Source organism: Ahaetulla prasina, chromosome 7, assembly GCF_028640845.1.
Source record: "Ahaetulla prasina isolate Xishuangbanna chromosome 7, ASM2864084v1, whole genome shotgun sequence".
NCBI classification, from domain to species: domain Eukaryota; kingdom Metazoa; phylum Chordata; class Lepidosauria; order Squamata; family Colubridae; genus Ahaetulla; species Ahaetulla prasina.
The window spans coordinates 82,626,606-82,651,689 of NC_080545.1; the positions used below are offsets into that span (position 1 = coordinate 82,626,606).

Consider the following 25,084-nt stretch of genomic DNA (forward strand, 5'->3'; position numbering starts at 1 on the left):
AACATCTTCACCACAGACATCCAAACGGAACATCTCAAGATGAAATTATATGTTCTAGGGCCAATGAAGTTGCCCAAAGATCTTGAAACCGCACGGGGATCATAAATGTGTGTTGCAGTTGTGATTGTGGAGGCAACCTTCCCACTCGGTCTCTTTCTTGCAGGTGCTGTCTGTGCCTCATCGCCGGTTGGTCTGTTGCAGCCGCCTTTATGAAGTGACAGACGTGAACAAAGTGCAGAAACACGCTGCCCACCAGAGAGAAGTTTTTCTCTTCAATGACCTGCTGGTGGTGAGGGAATCTTTGACTTAAGAATCACTGCAGTTTAGAAAAAAGCTGGTAGGACCTCTGTCCTAGGATCTGGATTTTAAATGCACCTCTCCTTATGAAATTCCCTCCAAGTCAAAAGCTAGCACAGCAGGAAGAACGTTATGTTTTTCATTCCTGACCAAGTCCTATGGATTGGATCTGGGAGAAGGAGGTTCAGGAAACCAGCCCTGTAACTTCCCACAAATAGTCAGTGTGCAAGTATGGAATTGTTTGGAGCCACCTAATATTTTATAGGACATAATACCTCAGTGCTTTCATGACTGAACTGAGGCCAAACACCATTTGGCAGCCAGTGAAGTTGATTGAGATGTGGAATGATGTTCCAAGTAGTTCCTCTCTTGTTGAATAGTTGCAGCTACACTCTAAGCGAGCCAAACATTTCTCAGAAGCAGCCTTCTGTAGGGTTTTTCTTCCCTTGCATACAACCGTATACCCACAGCCTATTTTTGTGGTATTTCCTTATAGTTTTGTAACATTTCCTTATCATTCCTTATGAGCACTGATGATGTTACCTGGTTTGAGTAATGAAATGCCTGTAAGAAAACAAGCAAGTCAGAGAACACCAAGGACCCCTTATAATGTTGCCTTCTTCTCATCTCTAACCAGAGGCAACAGACAGTTCTTCTTAGCTATGTCAATGTTAAAGTCATACTTTTCCCCTTTGGGCAGGCAACAAGGCACGAGGGTTTTATCATAGGTGGAATCTGATGTGCTTTAGTTATCATTTGGTGGATGCCATGGTCAAGGGACTACGGCGTGTTGGCCTAGTGGTGAAGACATTCACCTCCCACTCAGAAGGTTGAGAGTTCAATCCTAGGTAGTGGCAAATGTTTCGCTCTCCTAGAGCACAAAGAAAAAAAAATATCTGCTTGAACTCTGCATAGGCATCAGGCATCAGGAAGGACATCCGGCTAGCAAAAGCTCAGCTCCATCCAATTTCCCCAACTCTACCATGAATTAAGGGATTATAGGGTAGTAAAAGGAAGTTATGGTCAGGTGACTGCTAGGGGATGCGATCTTTCTGACACCTATTGTCCTTTTTAAGCTGGTGTGAGTATGCCCTCAGAAACCGGACATCATTTCCGAGCCTTAATAACAATAGCACTTAGACTTATATACTGCTTCACAGCCCTCTCTAAGTAGTTTACGGAGTCAGCCTATTGCCCCCAACAATCTGGGTCCTCATTTTACCCACCTCGGAAGGATGGAAGGCTAAGTCAACCTTGAGCCTGGTGAGATCCGATCTGCCAAACTACTGGTAGCTGGCAGTCAGCAGAAGTAGCCTCCAGTAACCTGCAATACTCCATTCTAACCACTGCACCACCTCTAAGTGTAATTAAGTGCTATAAGCGTAAATACTCAAATAAAGTATTCTTTACACATATTCTAATATCTACCACTTTTGACTTGCATTATTTTGCAAGCCTCTTCTGCTTTAGGCAGTGAGAGAATCTGCTTCTTTCAAATGAAATTCTCCCCATGGATCCACCAAGTCTCTGAGCCAATCTCTGAGGAGCCTAAACAGTAGCTAACCAGTAGTAGGGAATCTGTGCATTGAAGTGAAAGAGCGAGAGCCAAATCCTTTTGTAGGACTTCATGGTGCAATTCTTGCCGTACCGCTCAGCTGTTGTACAGACTGCTTTTGGACACAGTTTAAACACCCTTCCTGAATGGTGCTAAACTCATTTCTAAAATGAACCAGCTGATATCAGCCTATTGACAACAGGTCTATTTAACCTATTCATGAAAAATGTGCAAAAGTAGACCAAAATCATGATAAATGGCTAATTCCCTCCATCAATGACTTGTCAAAACTCACCCCTCCACAGACCACAGCACCATCATACATGAGTGGATTGTTGATTGGTGACATTTTATGGGGAGGGAAGACAAGCAAACTGGAGGAATTGACAAAAGTTCTTTCCTTCATAGTCTCTATGCATGATAAATAAGGGTAGCAAGATTTGTACCTGGCTGAGGATTAGGCCTGGCAGCTTTCTTCTGTATCCCAGACCAGTGGAAAGCATTTGACTTAGTCCATACAGCATAGCCTCAATTGGCTGTTCGTGTATCCCAGATGGAATGGAGCCCATCAAATGGCTCATTTGACAGTGTGTATCGTCACCACTGGGGGTGGGGATTGTTGCTTTTTTTATTATTATTATTTTCTATACTGTGTTTTTACTGCTTGTAAGCCGCCTAGAGTCACTGTGAGCATGTAGGCGGCCATATACATTTCCCAAATACGAATACGGAAGAAGGAGTGAAGATAAATAGATTAAGAAATGGGAAATACCATTCTGCATCAGCATAAAATTGACAAACTTGGCACTTTGATCTGTCCTCAATTATCTTTGATGCCATACTAGATGAAGCAACACATTTTTTGTAGAGCGTAGTCTAAGCCAGAGACACTGAAACACTGTTTATAATACTGCCTGCTTCAGGGAGCCTAATGGTGTTTCTAATGAGTTGTTCACATATTATTATGGCCAATCTATAATTACTGCTGAGCTTGGTTTGTTTGTTTTCCTAATGAAATTTGAGAATTGGGTATTCCCAGATACAGTTTATATCCGTTCCTATATTCTGATGGCTGGGAAAAAAAATTAAGCTACTACTGTATGTTGGAAGTTGCAAGTTTGTTGACCGAGAATAGTCACGTTTGCTCCCATTAGGGAGAAAGCATCTTGTCTGAGCAGATTAATTACCACCCAATTAAGAAGCCTTTGGAGAGTGGAATGATAAGTGCGCATACAGATTTAGAAATCTGAGTGGGTAGAAGCCCCCTCTGAAGCACAGCTCTGAGATAGGATGTTGATACCTAAAGCCACGGCCTTAAACATACGATGCAGGCTGTTGATAAAGCCAGAGAAACCCAAGAAAGGCTATCTTTTTGCTCATGTGTTACTCATTGTATCCTCAAAAGTATAAGGAAAGAGTGAGTGGATCAAGCAACCGAAAAGACCATCTTTACTGCCAAACTGGGTGGGTTTCAGCAGCGAAAGGGACTATGGAGAATCCACTCTGTTTCATTTTAAAGGAACGCAGGGAAACTGCTAAGAAAAAACATCAGAGCAATTGACAAGTGTGACTTGACAGGATTCCCTCAGGAGGAGATAATAGAAGTCCACTCTTCAGCATGGTTTTCACTCACTTCTCTACTCTCAGTACCACAAGACTATAAGCTAAAACAATTTCTTACAGGCAAGATGGACATAAAGCCCTTGCACAATTCGCATCTGTGTGAATGTTTGAGATTTTTGGTGTTGTTTTTTTTTAAAAAAAGAACTGATATGTATGACATAACCCAGATAGAAGGAAGGATAAGGGGATTAACTCTTGAACTCCCATATTGCAATCATTCTCCACACGGATTGTCCTATGTTCCATCAACCCCCAGACTCTGCCTGAGTCTTACGTTGGAAGGAACTCTTCCAATTCACGTCCTCCTTCCAGTGCAAGGAGCTGATAGGGGATTAGTGGTACAAGGATGTGGCTTGAAAAACAGAGTTAGGGAAAAAAAAGAGTTCCAGCCCCTTCTCATAGCAGGATTCCTAATCAGATTAGTCCCCTGCAATTCCTATGTCTTTATTTCTAAATTTTAAAAATGCACGCAGATTGCTTGCACTACAACAGGGGTGTCCATCCTGGGCAATTTTAAGACTTGTGGACTTCAGCTCCCAGTCTGGGAGTTGAAGTCCACCAGTCTTAAAGTTGCCTAGGTTTGGATAGCCCTGTGCTACAACAAGGAGTTTGAAGTGTGACACGCCTAAATATCTTACACTAGGTAAAGGTAAAGGTTCCCCTTGTACATATATGCTAGTCATTCCCGACTCCAGGAGACGATGCTCATCTCCATTTTTAAGCCGAAGAGCCAGCACTGTCTGACAACGATTCCATGGTCATGTAGCCAGCATGACTAAATGCTGAAGGTGCACGGAGCGCTGTTACCTTCCCACCGAAGTGGTCCCTATTTTTCTACTTGCATTTTTACAAGCTTTCAAACTGCTAGGTTGGCAGAAGCTGGGACAAGTAATGGGAGCTCACTCCGTTCCGTGGCACCAGGGAGTAGAACCGCCAAACTGCCAGTCTTTCTGATCAACAAGCTCAGCGTCTTAGCCACTGAGCCACCGCGTCCCCTTTTACACTATGCTACTCTTTTATCTTACACTAGGGGCGCACAATGTAAGATCCTGGAGTTTCATTAATCTTAGATTTGGATGTGCAACCCAAGGTCCCTTTAGATTTGATCATCAAACTAAAGGCTTGAATTGATTGATTGCGTTAATTCATTTAGACCCAGCATGTGATAATACTTAGCTGACCTGGCTGATCTTCAAAATCTAAGTAGGGTCAGACCTGATTATTGCTTGGACTGGATCCCACTAGGCATGTTTTTTAGCCCTACTTTTTTCTTTCCCCGTGCCCCATCTTTTTGGGGTATGGTCCCTCACACCACTCGTATTCCCATTAGGCTCTCATTCTGGCTACCATACTGTAGTTGAATGGTGTTATTTGGATCTTAAGCTTTCCTGTTGTCCTTTGCTGATCTTTCTGAAAGACTCTCTCTGTCTGTCTGTCTCTCTCTCTCTCCTGTCTGTCTGTCTCTCTCTTCATCTGTGTCCTTTAACAGATTCTCAAGCTTTGCCCCAAGAAGAAAAGCTCTTCAACCTACACATTTTGCAAGTCAGTCGGCCTCTTAGGAATGCAGTTCCATCTGTTTGAGAATGAATGTAAGTTTATTACAGTCTACTTGGCTCCCTGCCTGATAACCCTGGAGGGGATAAATATGTCGTCTTTCATGGGTTATAGAAAGAAGGTCATTCAAGAGGGAGAGCAAATGTGGTGTTCTAGTTATGGTGAATGTTAGCCTTTAGAATCTGAACTGGGGAGCCCCCAATGTTAATTCAAACTTACCATGGTGACTTTGGGCTGCTCCTTCTCTTCAGCCCAATTGTATACATAGGGTTGTTGGTGGATAAACAATTAGAGAAGGGAGTGTAGCGTATTTATTTATTTATTGGATTTATATTGCCGTCTATTCAGCCATGGTGACTCAAGGTGGCTTACAGAAGATAAAACCACATTTTAAACAATAAAAACTAACCAAAAGAATCTAATCAATTAATATAGTACAATATAACAAAATCACCCCCCACCCCGGCGATAGCAGATCACATGAGCCATTTAATGGGCTCCATCCCACTCTGGGTTCCCCAGGCCTGCTGGCGGAACCAGGTCTGCAGTGCCTTACAGAAGAGTATTAGAGTGGGGGCCATTCTAATCTCTGGAGGAATGATGTTTCAGAGAGAGGGAGCCACCATGGAGAAGGGATGGGACCCGTAACATTCCCTGCCTCCCCGCTCTGATGGGTTGGGTAGATGTGACCTGCAAGAGACGGTCCCTCAGATAACCTGGTCCCAAGCCATGAAGGGCTTTAAAGATGACAACCAGCACCTTGAATTGCACCCGGAAGCAAATCGGCTACCAATGCAGCTCCCTCAGGAAAAGTGATACATGTGCACACCGCGGTCTGCACAAAACCATGCAGGCAGCTGCATTTTGCACCAACTGGAGCTTCCAGAAGCTCTTCAAAGATAGCCCCACGTAGAGCATATTGCAATTGTCAAGACAGGAAGTGACTAAGGCATGAGTGACTGTGAGTAGGAACTATTGGTCCAGGAAAGGGCGCAACTGGCGCACAACCTCTTCGAGCAGGAGTCATGAGTCCAGGAAAACCTCCAGATTACGCACAGGGTCTCTTTGGGGTAGTGCCACCCCATCCAAGACCAAAGGTGGCAATTCTCCCTGAGCCAATGAACCCCAAAACCAGAGCCACTCGGTCTTGCAAGGGTTTAGTTTCAACCCGTTGCTCCCCATCCAGCCCCTAAAAGCCTCTAGGCCCTGCGAGAGGGAGGGCAGGGCATCATTTAACTCACCATGGGCCAAGACGTACAGCTATGTACAGTAGGCTACCTTATGTTCCTAGGGAAACATGAGATACAAATGTCTATGGAGATTCTCAGTCATCCAGGACATGGTTGTCCCAAAGGTGCTTTTTCAAAGGGCAAGTGGAGTTTCTGGTTTTTCTTTGAAGAAGTTTCGCTTGGATGAGAGGGTTAAAGCGGTTTTTAAATTTATCTTTTTGTAAACTTTTATCTAATTCAAATAAGGAGTTAGGGGGTGGGGTGGGGTGGGGGCATGCCCACAGGGGATTAGGCTAGTCCCTTCTATAGTTCACGATCTGGAGGTTTGTAAATCGGAGGTCTTGGAGGAGGTTAAGGCTCGTCCATGTACGGGCACTTCCATCTGCACGGTACTAGGGAGGGGCAGGTATGGCGGAAGCAGGGCTCAGATCATGTTCGGGAGTGCGTCGCTGTTTGAAAGCGTTACCGCACTCCGGCCCCCTAGGCTTCACTCGGGTCCCGAGTGGTTATATCCCCCAGAACCTGGACCTTCGATTGATGTTGTGCAATGCCAGGTCCGTCATGAATAAGGCCCCCCTCATATTCGATCTTATTCAAGAGGGGGGAGCGGACCTAATGGGCATTACGGAGACCTGGCTGGGCACAGAGTGGGGGTTCCCTCACTGAGATGTGCCCGCCGGTTTCCATGCGTTTCATCAGCGGAGGGCCCGGGGTGGGGGTGGGGGGGTAGCGGTTGTTATTAACGAGAGTCTAGATCCGAGGGAGGTCGCTGTCCCGCAGATAGCCGGTTGTGAAACCCTCTTCGTGAGGTGGGGCCGGGGGGTGCAGGTGGGCTTGCTGATCACGTACCTGGCTCCTTGCTATGTGACGGCAGCCCTGCCCGAGCTGCTGGAGATGATAGCCAGGACGGCGGTTGAGACCCCCAGACTTATGGTCATGGGGGATTTCAACTTGCCGTCAGCGGGCGATTCATCAATGGTAGCTCGGGAGTTCATGGCTTCCATGACGGCCTTGGACCTGACCCAAGTAGTTGCGGTCCCCACCCACGTCGGGGGTAACATACTGGACCTGATTTTCGTCTCGGGACAGTGGCTAAATGATCTGGAGTTAGGGGAATTAATATCTCAACCCTTGTCATGGTCAGATCATTTACTCCTTCAGCTAGATTTTCGGACCGCTACACCTCACCGCAGGGAGACGGAACCGGTTAAATGGTTCCGTCCCAGGCGCCTGATGGACCCTGAGAGGTTTCTGACGGAGCTTGGGCCATTTCCGAGGGAGTTAGCCCACGGCTCGGCTGAGGAGCTGGTGGCCGCCTGGGATGAGGCGGCCGCTGGCGCCTTAGACCGCGTCGTGCCTTTGCGGCTTCTGACCCGGCGACGAACTCGACCAGCTCCTTGGTATAACGAGGAGCTGAGAGATGAAGCGCCGGAAAAGAAGCCTAGAGAGCGCCTGGAGGTCCAGCCGCTCCAAACCTGACCGAACACTAGTACGGTCATATATTCAGACCTACCTAGTGGCGATCAGGGCGGCGAAACAGAAATGAACAATCATCGAACAATCGTAGAATCCTAGGGCTGAAAGGGAACTTAGAGATCATCAAATCCAACCCCTTGCCCAGGGCAGGAATCTGCCAACCACCCCAGACAAATAGCTTCCACACTTTTGGTTGAAAAGCTCCAGGGGAGCATGACTCTGAAAAGTAGGCTACTCTCCTTCTGTACTTAATAGCACTCACAATCAAATTTCAGCTTCTTTCATGTTTGGAAACGAATCTAAACCGATGGATCATTTGTCACTATCTTCTTTTTGAATGTTTTTGACCTCCCGATCTAACCCAGAGATTCCCCCATCCAAGTAACCTGGCCTTCTTTCTTTGTTCACACTAGTTTATTCTGATGGTGAGAATGCCCTACACTTTATATACATTTTTTCTCTGTTCGTTTTTTTAAAAAAAACATCTTCCACAGGTTGACTTTGACTTGTTTTGTACTTCCAGTTTTATATGGAGTTTTCTAATTGATTTTCAGCATTGTTGCATAAGTGGCTTTGCCTTTATTTGTTTGTTTTCCTCTGCATAAATTAACATATGCTAGCAACTGTGCGTTGCAAACTAAAAACACAGAAAGAATGGAGGTCTGTGATGGATGCGTATGAAAACACTGGGATGTACAAATTTTGCATGAAGTGAAAGCCGACTTCCTTAATGTTTTCAAACAGTGCAGAGCTGCAGGAGTGGAAATGATTGTGTGTAGCATCTTATGTACTGCAGGTGTGATGGAATGTGAACCTGGAGAATCTGGTGGAGACAAATTTTGGCAACCCAGAGCTTTCCCAGGGAGGCAGTAGAAAATGTCATCAGAGGGAGGCCCTGATTAAGAGACTGCACAGTCCCGAGTTAGATGGAGGAGTAGTGAAGATGTTCAGGATAGCCACACCCAAAATCCCTCCGGATATAGCAATAGTATTTAGACTTATATAATGCTTCACAGTGCTTTACAGCTCTTTCTACGTGATTTAGAGAATCAGCATGTTGCCCCCAACAGTCTGGGTTATTTCACTGACCTCAGAAGGGTGGAAGGCTGAGTCAACCTTGAGCCGATGAGGATCGAACTGCTGGCAGTGAGCTGTATTAAGCCTGCAATACCGCTTTCCAGCCACTGCTCCACTGCAGCTCCTTTTTACCCAGTAATTTAGAAGGTTGTGCCTTTAGTTTGCTCTGATTCTATCCATTAGGTGTAAGTGAATAAAGGATTGGACTTGATTGGATTTTGCGATGTTGTCTTTGGGCTTGAGCCTGTCAATTTGTGATTCCGTCTTAGATTGAAAGAGCGGGGAGCTTGCAATATAGAATTCTCTACTCCTTGTTGAGAAAGCAACGAGGAGAAGAGTGTATTTAGATCAAGCCAAGAGAGGTCGGTGGTGCTCAATTACTTCTCCTTTGATAATAGAAATAGCACTTAGGCTTATATACCGCTTCCCAGTGCTTTACAGCCCTCTCTATGCAGTTTACAGTGTCAGCCTATTGCCCCTCAACAATCTGGGTCCTCATTTTTACTGACCTCGGAAGGATGGAAGGCGGAGTCAACTTTGAGCCTGGTGAGATTCGATCTGCCAAACTGCTGGCAGCCAGTGATCAGCAGAAGTAGCTGAACTATAATAAACCATGCAATGGTTATAAACAATGGAGAAATACAGGTAATGCTTGTATGATGCTTGCCCTGAAGATATTAACAGTGCGTAGTTTGGTAATGAAAAGTCTGCAAGGAAACAATGAAAACTCAGAGAGCACCCAGGACTCCAAAACTTCATCTCTTCTGTTATGGGCTTACGTTATAGCACTTGAATCCTCTTTCCTAATGCTGCTACCCTGATGGAAGTATACACACACACACACACACACACACACACTTGCATAATCCCACACCACACAGCTCCCATTTCTAATGAAAAAGACATCCAGGTTCCAAACATAGAGCTCTGTGTCAGGACTTATTTGATTCTTGCAGCGAACAGCAGAAAGCAGCAAAAAAATAGAGTCACCAGAATTAATTTACTGCACAGTGGCATCCCCCAAATCTTGAAACGGAGTACCAATCATAGCAAATGATTCTTGAACTTGATGACCCAAACTAGGTAATTTTGAAATCACAGAAACGTGCAAGTCTTCTGGAACAAAAGCTGTTTCTCAGAAGTTGCTTGACATAAACGAGGCCAAATCCGTCTCTCTGTATTAGGTTAAGTGCAGAAAGAAGATCTGCAAGGCAACATTCCCTTCCTTCTCTTTAAATCGCATTGTATACTTGCTGCAAAGTGTCTTATTATAGACAGAGGTCCCATGCCTTCACCAAAATCCGAACTGGTTCTTTCGCCTCCTGTTCAACATCTATATGAAGCCGCTGAGTGAGGTTATCCGTGGTTTCGGGGTGGATTATCATCTGTACGCTGATGATACTCAGCTGTACATTTCCACCCCGAACCACCCCAATGAAGCCGTTGAGGTGATGGGCCGGTGTCTTGAGGCTGTGCGGGTCTGGATGGGGAGGATCTGGGTCCGGCTCAACCCTTCCAAAGACTGAGTGGCTGTGGGTGCCGGCGTCCTGGTACAGTCAGCTTACACCATCGCTGACTGTGGGGAAGAAGTATTGACCCCAGGAGGAGTGCGCACCTTAGGCGTTCTCCTGGACGATCGGCTGTCCTTAGAAGAACATTTGACAGCCGTCGCCAGGGGAGCTTTTTATCAGGTTCACCTGATCCGCCAGTTGCGCCCCTTCCTTGACCGGGACGCCTTACGCACGGTCACTCATGCCCTCGTCACTTCCCGCCTGGACTATTGCAACGCTCTCTACATGGGGCTCCCCTTGAAGAGCACCCGGAGGCTCCAGTTAGTCCAGAATGCGGCCGCGCGGGTAATAGAGGGGGCACCGCGTTGCTCCCCTATAACACCTTTCCTCCGCGCCCTACACTGCCTACCGGTAGTCTTCCGGGTGCAATTCAAGGTTTTGGTTACCATCTTTAAAGCGCTCCATGGCTTAGGACCGGGATACCTTCGAGACCGCCTTCTGCCGCCGATTGCCTCCCAACGACCTGTGCGCCTCCTCAGAGTGGGCCTCCTCAGGGTGCCGTCGACCAAACAATGCAGGTTGGTGACCCCCAGGGGGAGGGCCTTCTCTGTGGCGGCACCAGCCCTGTGGAACGAGCTTCCTCCGGGATTACGACAACTCCCCAACCTCCAGACCTTCAGACGGGAACTGAAGACTTTATTATTCCAGCGTGCGGGACTAGCCTAAGAACAAAATGTTTTAGTTAAATTTTAATGGGGGTTTTATTGGTTTGTATTGTTTTAGTGATCAGGCCAGGATAATATTTAGTTTTAACTGGGTTTTAATGGTTATTTATTATATTGTTTTAATATGCCTGTGAACCGCCCTGAGTCCTACGGGAGATGGTGCGGTATATAAGTTTGATAAATAAATAAATAAATAAATAAAAATCTTCAAAGAAAAACCAGAAAGTCCAGTTTCCTCTTGAAAAAGCACCATTGGGATGAGATACAAATGAATGAATCAAAACTGCTTGAAGAAAGGTTGGTTTGTCTATCACAGAGTCTTGACTGGTTAAATTCCTTTAAACCATGATTCCAACTCTGGTAGTCCTAGGCTTAATGATCACAATTGAGCTCAACATTCACGTTGCTAAGTGAAACAGATGTCAGGTGAATTTTGTCCCATTTTACGACCTTTCTTGCCCCTCTTGTTAAGTGAATCCCTGCAGCGGTTAAAGTAGTAACATGTTTGTTAAGTGAATCTGGCTTCCCCATTGACTTTGCTTGTCGGAAGGTCACAAAAGGTGATCTCATGATCCCAGGACAGTGCAACCGTCGTAAATATGAGTCAGTTGCCAAGCATCTGAATTTTGATCATGTGACCATAGGGCAATGCTCGGAAGTGTGAAAAATGGTCATAAGTCACTTTTTTTCAGTGCCATTGTGACTTTTAACAGTCACTAAATCAACTGTTGTGAGTCGAGGACTATTTGTACTTTCATAATTCCATACCGTATAAATTCATTCAATCTGACGAACAAGCAAAACAACAACAACAACCACCCACCCCAAATAGCCAAAGCTTTGTAAAATCATTTAATAACTTAGATAAAAACCTTCAGTGGAACTGAAGACACATACAGTGGCAATGCCTGTGGAATTCTGAATGGCTGGGTGGGATGAAAAGGTAAACCAGGAGAATATTCAGAAAAGGAAGCATGCTTGACAATCAATGGTGCTATTCAGCCAGTTCTATCCGGTTTGGGTAAACCAGTAGGGGCAGCTGTGGGAGGCTCCGCCCACCCACCCGGACGTCATCACGTCCTATTTTTGACACTGCGCCTGCACAGAAGGTCCTGCACATGTGCAGAGGTGACACATGCGCTCCCATTGGCGAACCAGTAGCGAAGGTAAGTCAATGCCACCCCTGCTGACAATGTTTTGTTGGGAACCTCGGTTATAGGCCTAAATGAACAACAAACAGAAATGAACAATCATCGAACAATCGTAGAATCCTAGGGCTGAAAGGGAACTTAGAGATCATCAAATCCAACCCCTTGCCCAGGGCAGGAATCTGCCAACCACCCCAGACAAATAGCTTCCACACTTTTGGTTGAAAAGCTCCAGGGGAGCATGACTCTGAAAAGTAGGCTACTCTCCTTCTGTACTTAATAGCACTCACAATCAAATTTCAGCTTCTTTCATGTTTGGAAACGAATCTAAACCGATGGATCATTTGTCACTATCTTCTTTTTGAATGTTTTTGACCTCCCGATCTAACCCAGAGATTCCCCCATCCAAGTAACCTGGCCTTCTTTCTTTGTTCACACTAGTTTATCCTGATGGTGAGAACGCCCTACGCTTTATATACATTTTTTCTCTGTTCGTTTTTTTAAAAAAAAACATCTTCCACAGGTTGACTTTGACTTGTTTTGTACTTCCAGTTTTATATGGAGTTTTCGAATTGATTTTCAGCATTGTTGCATAAGTGGCTTTGCCTTTATTTGTTTGTTTTCCTCTGCATAAATTAACATATGCTAGCAACTGTGCGTTGCAAACTAAAAACACAGAAAGAATGGAGGTCTGTGATGGATGCGTATGAAAACACTGGGATGTACAAATTTTGCATGAAGTGAAAGCCGACTTCCTTAATGTTTTCAAACAGTGCAGAGCTGCAGGAGTGGAAATGATTGTGTGTAGCATCTTATGTACTGCAGGTGTGATGGAATGTGAACCTGGAGAATCTGGTGGAGACAAATTTTGGCAACCCAGAGCTTTCCCAGGGAGGCAGTAGAAAATGTCATCAGAGGGAGGCCCTGATTAAGAGACTGCACAGTCCCGAGTTAGATGGAGGAGTAGTGAAGATGTTCAGGATAGCCACACCCAAAATCCCTCCGGATATAGCAATAGCATTTAGACTTATATAATGCTTCACAGTGCTTTACAGCTCTTTCTACGTGATTTAGAGAATCAGCATGTTGCCCCCAACAGTCTGGGTTATTTCACTGACCTCAGAAGGGTGGAAGGCTGAGTCAACCTTGAGCCGATGAGGATCGAACTGCTGGCAGTGAGCTGTATTAAGCCTGCAATACCGCTTTCCAGCCACTGCTCCACTGCAGCTCCTTTTTACCCAGTAATTTAGAAGGTTGTGCCTTTAGTTTGCTCTGATTATATCCATTAGGTGTAAGTGAATAAAGGATTGGACTTGATTGGATTTTGCGATGTTGTCTTTGGGCTTGAGCCTGTCAATTTGTGATTCCGTCTTAGATTGAAAGAGCGGGGAGCTTGCAATATAGAATTCTCTACTCCTTGTTGAGAAAGCAACGAGGAGAAGAGTGTATTTAGATCAAGCCAAGAGAGGTCGGTGGTGCTCAATTACTTCTCCTTTGATAATAGAAATAGCACTTAGGCTTATATACCGCTTCCCAGTGCTTTACAGCCCTCTCTATGCAGTTTACAGTGTCAGCCTATTGCCCCTCAACAATCTGGGTCCTCATTTTTACTGACCTCGGAAGGATGGAAGGCGGAGTCAACTTTGAGCCTGGTGAGATTCGATCTGCCAAACTGCTGGCAGCCAGTGATCAGCAGAAGTAGCTGAACTATAATAAACCATGCAATGGTTATAAACAGTGGAGAAATACAGGTAATGCTTGTATGATGCTTGCCCTGAAGATATTAACAGTGCGTAGTTTGGTAATGAAAAGTCTGCAAGGAAACAATGAAAACTCAGAGAGCACCCAGGACTCCAAAACTTAATCTCTTCTGTTATGGGCTTACGTTATAGCACTTGAATCCTCTTTCCTAATGCTGCTACCCTGATGGAAGTATACACACACACACACACACACACACTTGCATAACCCCACACCACACAGCTCCCATTTCTAATGAAAAAGACATCCAGGTTCCAAACATAGAGCTCTGTGTCAGGACTTATTTGATTCTTGCAGCGAACAGCAGAAAGCAGCAAAAAAATAGAGTCACCAGAATTAATTTACTGCACAGTGGCATCCCCCAAATCTTGAAACGGAGTACCAATCATAGCAAATGATTCTTGAACTTGATGACCCAAACTAGGTAATTTTGAAATCACAGAAACGTGCAAGTCTTCCGGAGCAAAAGCTGTTTCTCAGAAGTTGCTTGACATAAACGAGGCCAAATCCGTCTCTCTGTATTAGGTTAAGTGCAGAAAGAAGATCTGCAAGGCAACATTCCCTTCCTTCTCTTTAAATCGCATTGTATACTTGCTGCAAAGTGTCTTATTATAGACAGAGGTCCCATGCCTTCACCAAAATCCGAACTGGTTCTTTTTTCTCTGCTATTTATAGAAGATCCTTAAATCCTTGATTTAAAAAAAAAAAGGGGGGGGAGAATCTAACATACCCATTAAATGTGCTTGTGATCATACTAAGTGGAGGATGCAAAAGACAACTTGCCTTAATCTAGGACAAATGAATTATCTACCACAGCAGATATGTCACAGCAGACATATCGCATAGTATCTGCCTTTCTATCTAGAAATGGCAGGGGTGTTTTGCATGGAAACAACAGAAATATCAGGCTGGATAAAAAAAAAATACTAGGGGCTGCATTCACATATTAAAATGGGTTAGTTTTAAGTGATTGTGTTTGTGTTAGCCCTTCAAGATAGACCAGAGTGGGAAACTAAAGTTGTAAATGCTAATAGAGGCAATTCTTGATTTACAACCATTCCTTTAGTGCAGGAGTGTCAAACTCGAGGCCCGTGGCCCGGATCTGGCCTGTGGGGTGCTTAAATTCTGGCCAGCCTGGAAACAGCAAAGGACTGGCCCGCGATGCCTGTGGCAGCCAAAAGGGGGCGTGGGGAGCCGCGCGCACCCTCTTTTGGCGGGCAGGGTGCTGCAGGAGGCATCTGTGCCGTCTCCCTCCCTCCTTCCCCGGCCCAGCCCACAGAGGGGAACTACAATCCTGATCCAGCCCTTAAAGAAATCCAGTTTGACACTCTTGCTTCAGCGATTGTTCAGAATTACAATGGTACTGAAAAATATTGACTTAGGACTGGTCTTTCACACACATCCGCATGGTTGCATGATCAAAATTTGAGCACTTGGCATGTATTTCTGATGGTTGCAAGATCTCAGGGGTCCTGTGATCATCCTCTGCAACCTTCCCAGCTGGCTTCCAAAAAACAAAGTCAACGGGGAAGCCAGATTCACTTAATGACCATGAGATTCACTTAGCAGCTGCAGTGATTCACTTAACAACCATGACAGAAAGGTCGCAAAATCAGGCCTGTCTCACTTAGCAACTGCCCTGCTCAGCAAAATAAATTCTGGTCCAAAGTGTCCTAAACTGAGGACTACTTTTAGTATAAGATTACTGTAACAGGTCTTACGAGTCTGAATACGCTTCCCCCCCTCCTTTCTGTTACCTTTGGTAGAACTATTGAGCATCACGTCTGAGATGCTTTCCCAAATTACATTTCTGCTCTAGACTCAGATTTCATTGATCTGCACCTTGCCTTGGCTGTGGCTCCTCCTCCTATTCCTCAGGATTGGTCCTACTACTTTATAATGCCTTGGTAAGGCCACACTGGGAATACCGCATCCAGTTTTGGTTGCCACGATGTAAAAAAGATGTTGAGACTTTAGAAAGAGTGCAGAGAAGAGCAACAAAGATGATTAGGGGACTGGAGGCTAAAACATATAAAGAACGGTTGCAGGAACTGAGTATGTCTAGTTTAATGAAAAGAAGGACTAGGGGAAAGATGATAGCAGCATTCCAATATCTCAGGGGTTGCCACAAAGAAAAGGGAGTCAAGTTATTCTCCAAAGCACTTGAGGGCAAGACAAGAAACAATGGGTGGAAACTAATCAAGGAGAGAAGCAACTTAGAACCAAGGAGAAAATTCCTGACAGTTAGAACAATTGATCAGTGGAAGAGCTTGCCTCCAGAAGCTGTGAATGCTCCAACACTGGAAGTTTTAAAGAAGAGATTGGATAATCATTTGTCTGAAGTGGTGTAGGGTTTCTTGCCTAAACAGGGGGTTGGACTAGAACAGGGGTCTCCAACCTTGGCAACTTTAAGACTTGTGGACTTCAACTCCCAGAGTTCCTCAGCCAGCAAACCTGGCTGAGGAACTATAGGAGTTGAAGTCCACAAGTCTTAAAGTTGCCAAGGTTGGAGACCCCTAGACTAGAAGACCTCCAAGGTCCCTTTCAACTCTGTTATTCTATTCTAAGATGCTCATTGCATGTGATGGTGATGATGAAGAAGGATTTATTATTGGCCACCCACTCCAGTCCACTTTCTAATCCCTCCCAGATGTTTGGGTTTATATATATATATATATATATGTTTTCTGAGGTTTTCGTGGGTGTTTGTATGTAGGTCTTTGGTTATTCGGGTTTTCTCCCGCGTAAAATTGGAAGTGTCTTGGCGACGTTTCGACAAAGTCTCATTCGTCATCTTCAGGCTTCAGCTTCGTGCTTCTGGAAGCAATGTGTGATTGCAGCTGTTTCTTCCTTTTTAAAGGAAAGGAAGATATATATATATAAAGCCAATACTAATATTTTCAGAGGTTGTTTTTTTTTCTCCCTCTCCTTTTTCATAGATTATCCCCATGGTATCACTTTGGTGATTCCAGTTTCAGGCTCAGAGAAGAAACAGGTGCTTCATTTCTGTGCCCTAAATGCTGAAGAAATGCAAAAGTTTGTGGAAGACCTCAAAGAATCCATAGCTGAGGTGATGGAGCTAGAACAGATTCGAATTGAATGTAAGACTCCAAGCGTGTTCCAGACTCCATGCAGTCATTCTGTCTGTATGTACATATGTCCGTGTCTTCTATATTTTTTATGCTTATCATTGATAGAGACACCATTTCAGATTTTTTTTTAAAAAACTGGACTGGGGGAACATTTCCAGGAATGTAGAAAGGTCATTGTTTTAAACTGTATTCATTCAACTGCAGACATACATGGTTTAAGAGTATTCATTATAATTTCTAAGCCTCTCTTTTCTCCTCTCTCCTCTCTCTTCTCTCTTCTCTCCTTTTCCCTCTCTCCTCTCTCTCTCTCTCTCTCTCTCTCCCCCCTCTCTCTTTTCTCTTCATAATAAATATAGGAATATAGGAACATTATTATCTGGGGTAATCTCTTCCCCCACTATAAATGAAAAAGTTATTATGAGTTACTGAAGCCACATCCCAAGTTCAAATAGCCTAAGCTATTTATTTGTTTTAACTGTGGTTTATACACAGTGCTAAGTTGTAAACCATCATTTACGAATCACAGTTCTTGAATTCAAACGCCATGTTAAACCAGAGTCAAACTTTATTATGACCTAATGTGGTATATACCAGGGGTAAAATCCAGCAGGTTCTGACAGGTTCTGGAGAACCGGTAGGAGAAATTTTGAGCAGTTCGGAGAACCAGCAAATACTACCTCTGGCTGGCCCCAGAGTGGGAAGGGAATGGAGATTTTGCAATATTCTTCCCCTGGAGCGGGGAGGGAATGGAGATTTTGCAATATCCTTCTCCCAGAAGTGGGGAGGGAATGGGGATTTTGCAATATTCTTCCCTTGGAGTGGGGTGGGAATGGAGATTTTGCAGTATACTTCCCCTGGAATGGGGTGGGAATGGAGATTTTGCAGTATCCTTCCCCTTCCATGTCCACCAAGCCATACCACGCCCACCAAGTCACGGCCACAGAACTGGTAGTAAAAAAATCTGGATTTCACCACTGTAATATACCGGCAAATGTAAGGTATAGAATCGCTGAGCTTGCCAGAGATACAATGTTCCTATGTTCCTATCAATAATTGCACATGGAACCAGTAAATAAATTACTCCCTTGGTTTTGGAAATGGGTAAGATGGATAAGAAAATAATGAGAATATTTGAAAACAAATGTATGCTGGATTAGTTCATATGAGTCCAGTATGCTGATACAATAACACCCAAGACTTATGTGTATCAGAAAACTTGGCATCATTTTTGGAATGTTATATGGATTATGTGCTCCTAATATGACTGCTAATTAATTGCTTGGCTGCACAATCCGGCAAGTTCCTCTTTTTTCATTACTTACTGAATAATACTTCCCCGCACAATACACAAAAATATTCCTTCCCCGCATACTGTTGCATCCATTCGGTTGAAGAGCTCTCTGGATACGGCTACAGTTATTCACAGTGGGGTAAAGCAAAATTTGCAGAATCAAAATTCATCATGGAAACAAATATTTGCAAATCCAGAGAAGTAGCACTTCTGGGTTTGTCATTCCTTGCTTTTTGGCTCAAGGAGCACATACCAAATCCAGGAGAAGAAATATGTCATTGTCCTGATTGTGGGTATTTTACACAATCTACTCCATCTGTGATATCAGAGCCTAAAGTGTAGGTAGCTTTCCTAGAATTCTTGATGTTTGTCAAAGCATAAGTAGAAGCAGGCCAAACTTTCATTTGTGTTTGTGTTTGTGTATGTGTGTGTGTGTGTGCGCTCCCGCACATACATGCAGTCGGGTGGTACATTTTTGATCTTTCCCAACTGGGTGCTTTCTCACTGTGGTAGACTATAGCTTCCTCCTATCTACCCGCTGTGTCAGGAGATGCCTGCTAGCATCTTTTCCAACCAGCAAATTTTAATAAAAACTTTTCATGAGATGCAGCTCACTTCAACAGATGCCCAGAGTGGCTAGGCTGCTGGAGAATTTAAATTGGGGGTGGGGGAGGAGAAGAAGAGAGGGGAAGACTGATTGGTTATGCAGATGCATGTTATAAATACTCAGTCAACTAACAACTGTGATAAAAAAACCCATTGTATTTGTGGAGGTCTTCTGAAATAGCTTGAAATCTTTTGTTGGATGTGAATCCAACAGTATCTTCCACCAATGGTGCTGTTCCCCCCTCCCCAAAATGGCTAGTTTGAATTCGGTAATGAATTATCCTTGGAGGCTGAAATGCTCTGATGTTGCTTTGTCTTTGTCTTGAGAGCTGATGTCAAACTTGTGTCCATTAATTCTTTTGCACAAAGTTTGTCTGAGATGAACAGAATCCAGAGGGACATTGCTGGCAGATGATGGCATATATCACACTGGAGGAAGAGCAAGTGAAGGCACTTTTAGCCTTATAGGTGAAGCGTTTTGGAGCCTGTGAGATACTAGTGCTGTTGAAATGAATACGGGGGCCAAACATCTGCCACCCATCTTAATATGATTTTCTCCTTGTTTCTGAATACTAATGAGAATCTGCTTTAGGTTGGATGGTTTGTATGCAAGTCTGGATCTGCTACACCAGAGTGTCCCAACTTTTCCGGCTTTGGAGACCAGCTGGAGGGGAGAGGGTGTGGTTCTGTGTGAGTGGTGGGCAAGTGCATGTAGCTCCATTGGTGCAAGCACCAAGCATGCACACTCACTGCTCGCTGTCAGGGTTCCAAGTAATAAATCCATAGCAAGCGAGACTCTGAGGCAGGTACCCTGTTTCCCCAAAAATAAGACATCCCCTAATAATAAGCCCAATCGGGCTTTTGAGCGCATGTGCTAAAAATACCCCCCCCCCGAAAATAAGCCCTGCCCAAAAATATTTAAATCCATGCGCAGCCAATCCCCACCATTTCCTCTGGTCAGGGTTAGGGAGACAGAGCTGGAAATCAGGTAAGACAGCAAGAGGAGCCCCATCTTGCTCAACGCGCCCCAAAGTAATAAGACATCCCCGAAAATAAGGCTAAGCACTTATTTCAGGGTTCAAAAAAATATAAGCCAGGGTTTTATTTTCAGGGAAACATGGAAGATTCCTTAAAGAATACTTTTATTGGAATGATTATATTGGCGCTTATCTGGTGAAAACCAGCTCTGAAGGTTCCCGCAGTTTTCACCAGATTAATTAAAGTACTTAAAAGTAAATGTTTTTATACTTTCTCAAAATACAGAGTCATATGGTCCAATCCCGGTGCTGTCTGGCCACCGGGTGGCATCACTCTGGCTTCCTCTGACCAAGTGTGAGAATGTCCTTGGTTCCCAAGAGGAAGTATGTTGTTTTGGCTACAGATTCCCCTCTATCTCAATTCCCCCCCCCATCCCTCAGCTCCAGTGTGGCAACACTGAAGCGGTCAAAATGGCTTCAATCAGGTCAGCTTCAAGGCTTCAATCGGGCAAGTGGAGATGCGCATGCACACATGCACACTTGCACACCACTTTTGCAGCCCAGTTCCAAAGGGCTCAAGGCATGGTAGTGGACTATGGCCCAGGGGTTGGGGACCCTGTGCTACACAGTTCCTCAGAAACCTGTCCAGCATTGGTTGTAATTTACTAATGTCATTTACCAATGACATTTGGTTGAGTGACTTGAGCTATGACAACCACTGGAATTCTGTTCTGTTTTTGTGATCTATCATTTAACAGAACTGGGAATTGATCTGGCTCTGTTGATTTATTTGTTGATCTAGGCAAGTGGGTTTCAGTCTCCCGAATGGCTGGCTTAATTTCATCGAACGAGCATCTTTTATCCAATGAATTAGAACAAATACAATTATAGCTCAGAGCCTAGCTAGAGAGGATAGATTTGAGAGTGTGTTGTGGGTAGAAACCTGAAACATTTAAGCACGCATAGGTAATCTGTAGGCTTCATGTGTAATGTGATGTTTATATATCCATTCCGTATTGTTATTAGGACATCAAGGAAATGGTCCACTGCTGCTAAAGTTGATGAAGTTGTTGAAGCTTTGATAAAATTTGATGAGCAATTTTTTTTGCCATAGGTCCTAGTGAAAATGTCATCAGTGAATCTCAAGTAAAGGAGGGGTTTCAGGAGGCAAGAACTGAGGAAAGCATTATTCTAGTTTGACATGGAGAATTTGGCATATGACTTGAGTGTTCATACTGTGATGCTCATCTGCAAGTATATGTTGTTGCTAAAGTTTAAGGAGTCAAGGGTGAAGACCAGTTGGATGATAATAATGGTACTTATAATCTGCCTCTCGTCTGTCCTGAATTTCCATAACCCTCCCTTCTTTTTGCTACTTCTCTCAACCCAATTTAAATCCTACATTAGTCTAGCCACTTTGTGCATTAGATGAAGTGAGCTGCAGCTCATGAAAACTTACGACTTTTAATAAAATGGGTACGACAGGAAAGTGCTACCAGATTCCTCCTGATTATTTGCCACCGTAGACTAACATGACTCTCCCCCTACAATATCTAGCGGACATGATTGCTCTTTTTTTCTTTGTCACGTCCCTCTGTTTTTTATGGCTCTGTTTTCTTTTGTTTTCATCTTTCTTTTTCTTTCTCTCCATTATATATCTGTACCTTCCTCCTCTTCCCCCATTCCCATGTCTTCTTAGGGGAGCTGGAGAAACAGCATGGGGCAAAGAATCTTTCCTTAAAAACCAATGGGGCTCAGATGGAAATGCAATTCAAGCAAGGATCTCCAGCAGGTTAGAATTTTCCGGGGTTCTTCACTTCCTACTTAGAACAACAGTCAGTCCTTCTTTGCTCACCTCATAACCACAAGTAAGATCATAGAAAAAGGAAGGACAAAGCAACTTTGAGCCATAGCGTAACATAGCCATAGCATATGATCTTATCCTTGAAATGTCCCCAAGCTGATGTCATTTCAAAATAACTCTGTTTCTCAAAGAACCAATCCCATATGCCACGCCATCCCCCCATAATTGGGGATTTTCCAGATCAGAATTAAAAGTTTATCACCTCACCTTTTGGTTACCTGTGAATCGGGAAAAACAAACAAACCACAGCTGCAGATCTCATGCTGATTTCTATGATAGAATTGAATTAATAGCCAATAGAAGCTCATTTTTTGAGCTATCAAGACATTGTGCAAGTCTACATCTGATTTCATAATGCTGACGTTCCCCAATCTAGGTCATCCCTGAAAAGAGAAGAAGCAAAAAAGGATAAACCTTATATTAAATTAGGTCCTCAAAGGACTTTTCACCGGTCTGGAAGTGCTGCCATATAGTCATTAAATTATAAAACTAGGCAGGATATACGAAGACATCTATTTTAGGCTAAAAGAATGAAGGTTCTTAAATAGATTCAGTAATCATTCAATCATTCTTTTTGGAAAGGCAGATTAGGGAAATTATACTATCTTTACCAAACCATAGTTGGAGGAGGAGAGCTGAAAGTTAAATCAGTATATACCCAGTTGGTCTATATCCTGGATAAGCCAACATATTTTATTTTTCTTTCCTCTCAGAATTATATTTTCAGTTCCAGGAAGTAATTTTCCTTTTAATATTTGACTAGGAAAGAAAGGATAGAAGGAGTACATATAGGATCAGGCCTAAAATGTTAGACTGAGCATGGAGAAACCCAGGCTGAGCTCAACCTCCCATCTTGGAAGCTCACAAAATGACTAGTTACTAGCTAGCTAAGTTACTCCATTGTAGCTCAACATATCTCATGGGGTTCTGTGATAGGACACAAATGAGCCAGTTCTCAGGTGGAAAGTTTGGGTATGAACTCCAAACAAATAAGAAAATGGCGGTAAGTAGAAGAAGTCACCTGTATCATGGATTTCATTAGGTTGATGTGACCCAGCAAATAACTGATGGTGAATTGTTTTATTGTTGCATTTTTGCTGCCAGGAAAGTGAACTTGTGGGCTTTTCTGCCTAAGGTACCAAAAATAACTGACCTGCCTTGACTGTGAGGTAGATTGATTGAAGATGGGCAGGGAGAAAAGCTTAGCAAGCCCAAAAGGTCTGGTCCAATGTAGAATACCAACAGTTGTCCTAACTTATGGCAGAAAGAGTAGGTTGCACCACTGAAGGAAAGTCCTCTTTTATTTTCAAAGGCAAAAAAGATTTAGGAGAAAAAGGCCCGGAGAACACAGTGGAGGTAAGTAGAATGCGCAGCTGTGGAGGTAAGTAATTCTCCCTCAGTTCAGCCCTTCTTACATTCTCTGTTGTTTCTTTTCTCAGGTTTTAATCAATGCCTCCCCTGCCAGACTGACAATTTTACCAATTTCCAGAGATACAATAAAAAGTTACTGCTAGGACGGGTAATACAACTTTCAAATCCAGATTAAACTTCAAAGCATTTTTTTTCAAGCCGTTTCCTCTAATTGTTAACACATCCTTCATGGAGCCAGCGGCCGAACTCTGGAAACTAACCTGCTCCTTCCTCATCCCCACCCAGCACCCTTTCAGGAGAAATCAGAGACAGAGCTGAGATGAACCCCCTGGCAGCTCATGGTCATTGCAGAGTCTCCCCGATCCTCATGGCTCATCTGATCTTTCCCTCCATAGCTCTTCTGCCCAAGACACTGGTGCCACGTTGGTGGCCGGCTGGGCAAGATTCACCGGGGGGGTTGGGATATTAGACCAGATCTAAGGTGCTGAGCTTGTCGATTGAAAGGTCAGCAGTTCAGCGGTTCAAATCCCTAGTGCCGAGTAACGGGGCGAGCTCCCGTTACTTGTCCCAGCTTCTGCCAACCTAGCAGTTCGAAAGCACGTTAAAAAAAATGCAAGTAGAAAAATAGGGACCACCTTTGGTGGGAAAGTAACAGCATTCTGTGTGCTTTTGGCATTTAGTCATGCCGGCCACATGACCACGGAGACGTCTTTGGACAGCGCTGGCTCTTCGGCTTTGAAACAGAGATGAGCACTAGAGTCGGGAACAACTAGCACATATGTGTGAGGGGAACCTTTACCTTTACTTTATCCCCAACCTGGGAGGGATTGCTGGGCAATATGCTATTGTTTTTCCATATATGGAAACAGATCTCCACAGTAAGAGCCTTTCCAAGGACTCCCATTCACCAGGAAAACTCTCCTAAGACTCATTCAGCAGCATCTCCTTCTCTCTGGAGATGCCACGACTACCTCTAAGGGAAGGGAATACATTTATCCACCAACCTCTTAATGGACACCAAGCTCCATCACCTTATAATTATTTGGTTTGGGCCTTATTATCCAAGTTGTGCCCTTCAGCTTCAGCTTCTGTTAGCCTTTGAGAAAAAAGCCCCTCTGGGCATACTTGTTGCTCTGGCCATGCTCCTCATAATGTGCTTCATAAAAAACTAACTCATTACTCTGGCAGCATGGCTGCTAACGCCCTACAGGAACAGGCATCTCCATTTTTGAGTCAAAACAGACACCTCTTCGTGGAGAGATCTTCACTTCAGGATCCCAAGGAAGCTGTTCATAAAGTTTTATCCTGGTTGGAATTCCAGAATTAGGCAGATAGGGCACCGAATCTGCCACTGCTCCTCCACAAAAGGGACCTCCTTCTCCAACTCCTTGTTGACCCTTACTTTCCCAAGTCTACTGGGTAGCTGTGCTTCTTTGAAACTCTTTCTCTTCACTTTTATCTATAGGCTCCCTAGATTCCTTTCCGTAGGGAACTCCAGTCCATCTTAGTTGCCGTTCATAAACGGAACTTGAGGAATTCTTTGGGGTTCTCACTGAAGACACTTCAAGCCTTCTTCCTCCCCTTCCCTCCTCAGCAGGAACAAGCATCTCCATTTTCTCTGAGATTTACCTGATCTGCTGCCATTTCATCAGATTTCTTTTCTTTTAAATCATTGTACAAACTGGATGGATATCTTTTTTCTTTTCTTTTCCTTTTCCTTTTCCTTTTGGGGGCAGATTAAAAAAAATTCATTTCCTTTCACTTGCCAACCATTGAGTGGATCAGAGCGAGCTGCAAGTTTGCTGAAAGATGCCGGATTTGTGCTTGGGTTTTGTTTTGTCCCCCCCCCTTCCCTTTTTAATTTTCTCCTTTTGTAAACAGAGTAGTGAGTCATGTGTGCCACTTTCCTGCTCAGAAAGACACGAGC

At 44.1% G+C, this 25,084-nt stretch overlaps 1 protein-coding gene across 1 annotated transcript in view; it reads left to right on the plus strand.

Annotated features, from left to right (window-relative positions):
* IQSEC3 (IQ motif and Sec7 domain ArfGEF 3) overlaps window positions 1–23,536 on the plus strand; it is a 78,948-nt gene extending 55,412 nt beyond the window's left edge. The window contains exons 6-11 of the mRNA XM_058190186.1: window positions 164–289; window positions 4,965–5,064; window positions 16,896–17,057; window positions 21,622–21,714; window positions 23,099–23,142; window positions 23,226–23,536. Of these exons, the coding sequence (XP_058046169.1) occupies window positions 164–289; window positions 4,965–5,064; window positions 16,896–17,057; window positions 21,622–21,714; window positions 23,099–23,142; window positions 23,226–23,300 (600 nt within the window). The 3' untranslated portion in view covers window positions 23,301–23,536. The remainder of the gene's footprint in view (window positions 1–163; window positions 290–4,964; window positions 5,065–16,895; window positions 17,058–21,621; window positions 21,715–23,098; window positions 23,143–23,225) is intronic.
* Window positions 23,537–25,084: the final 1,548 nt, after the last annotated feature.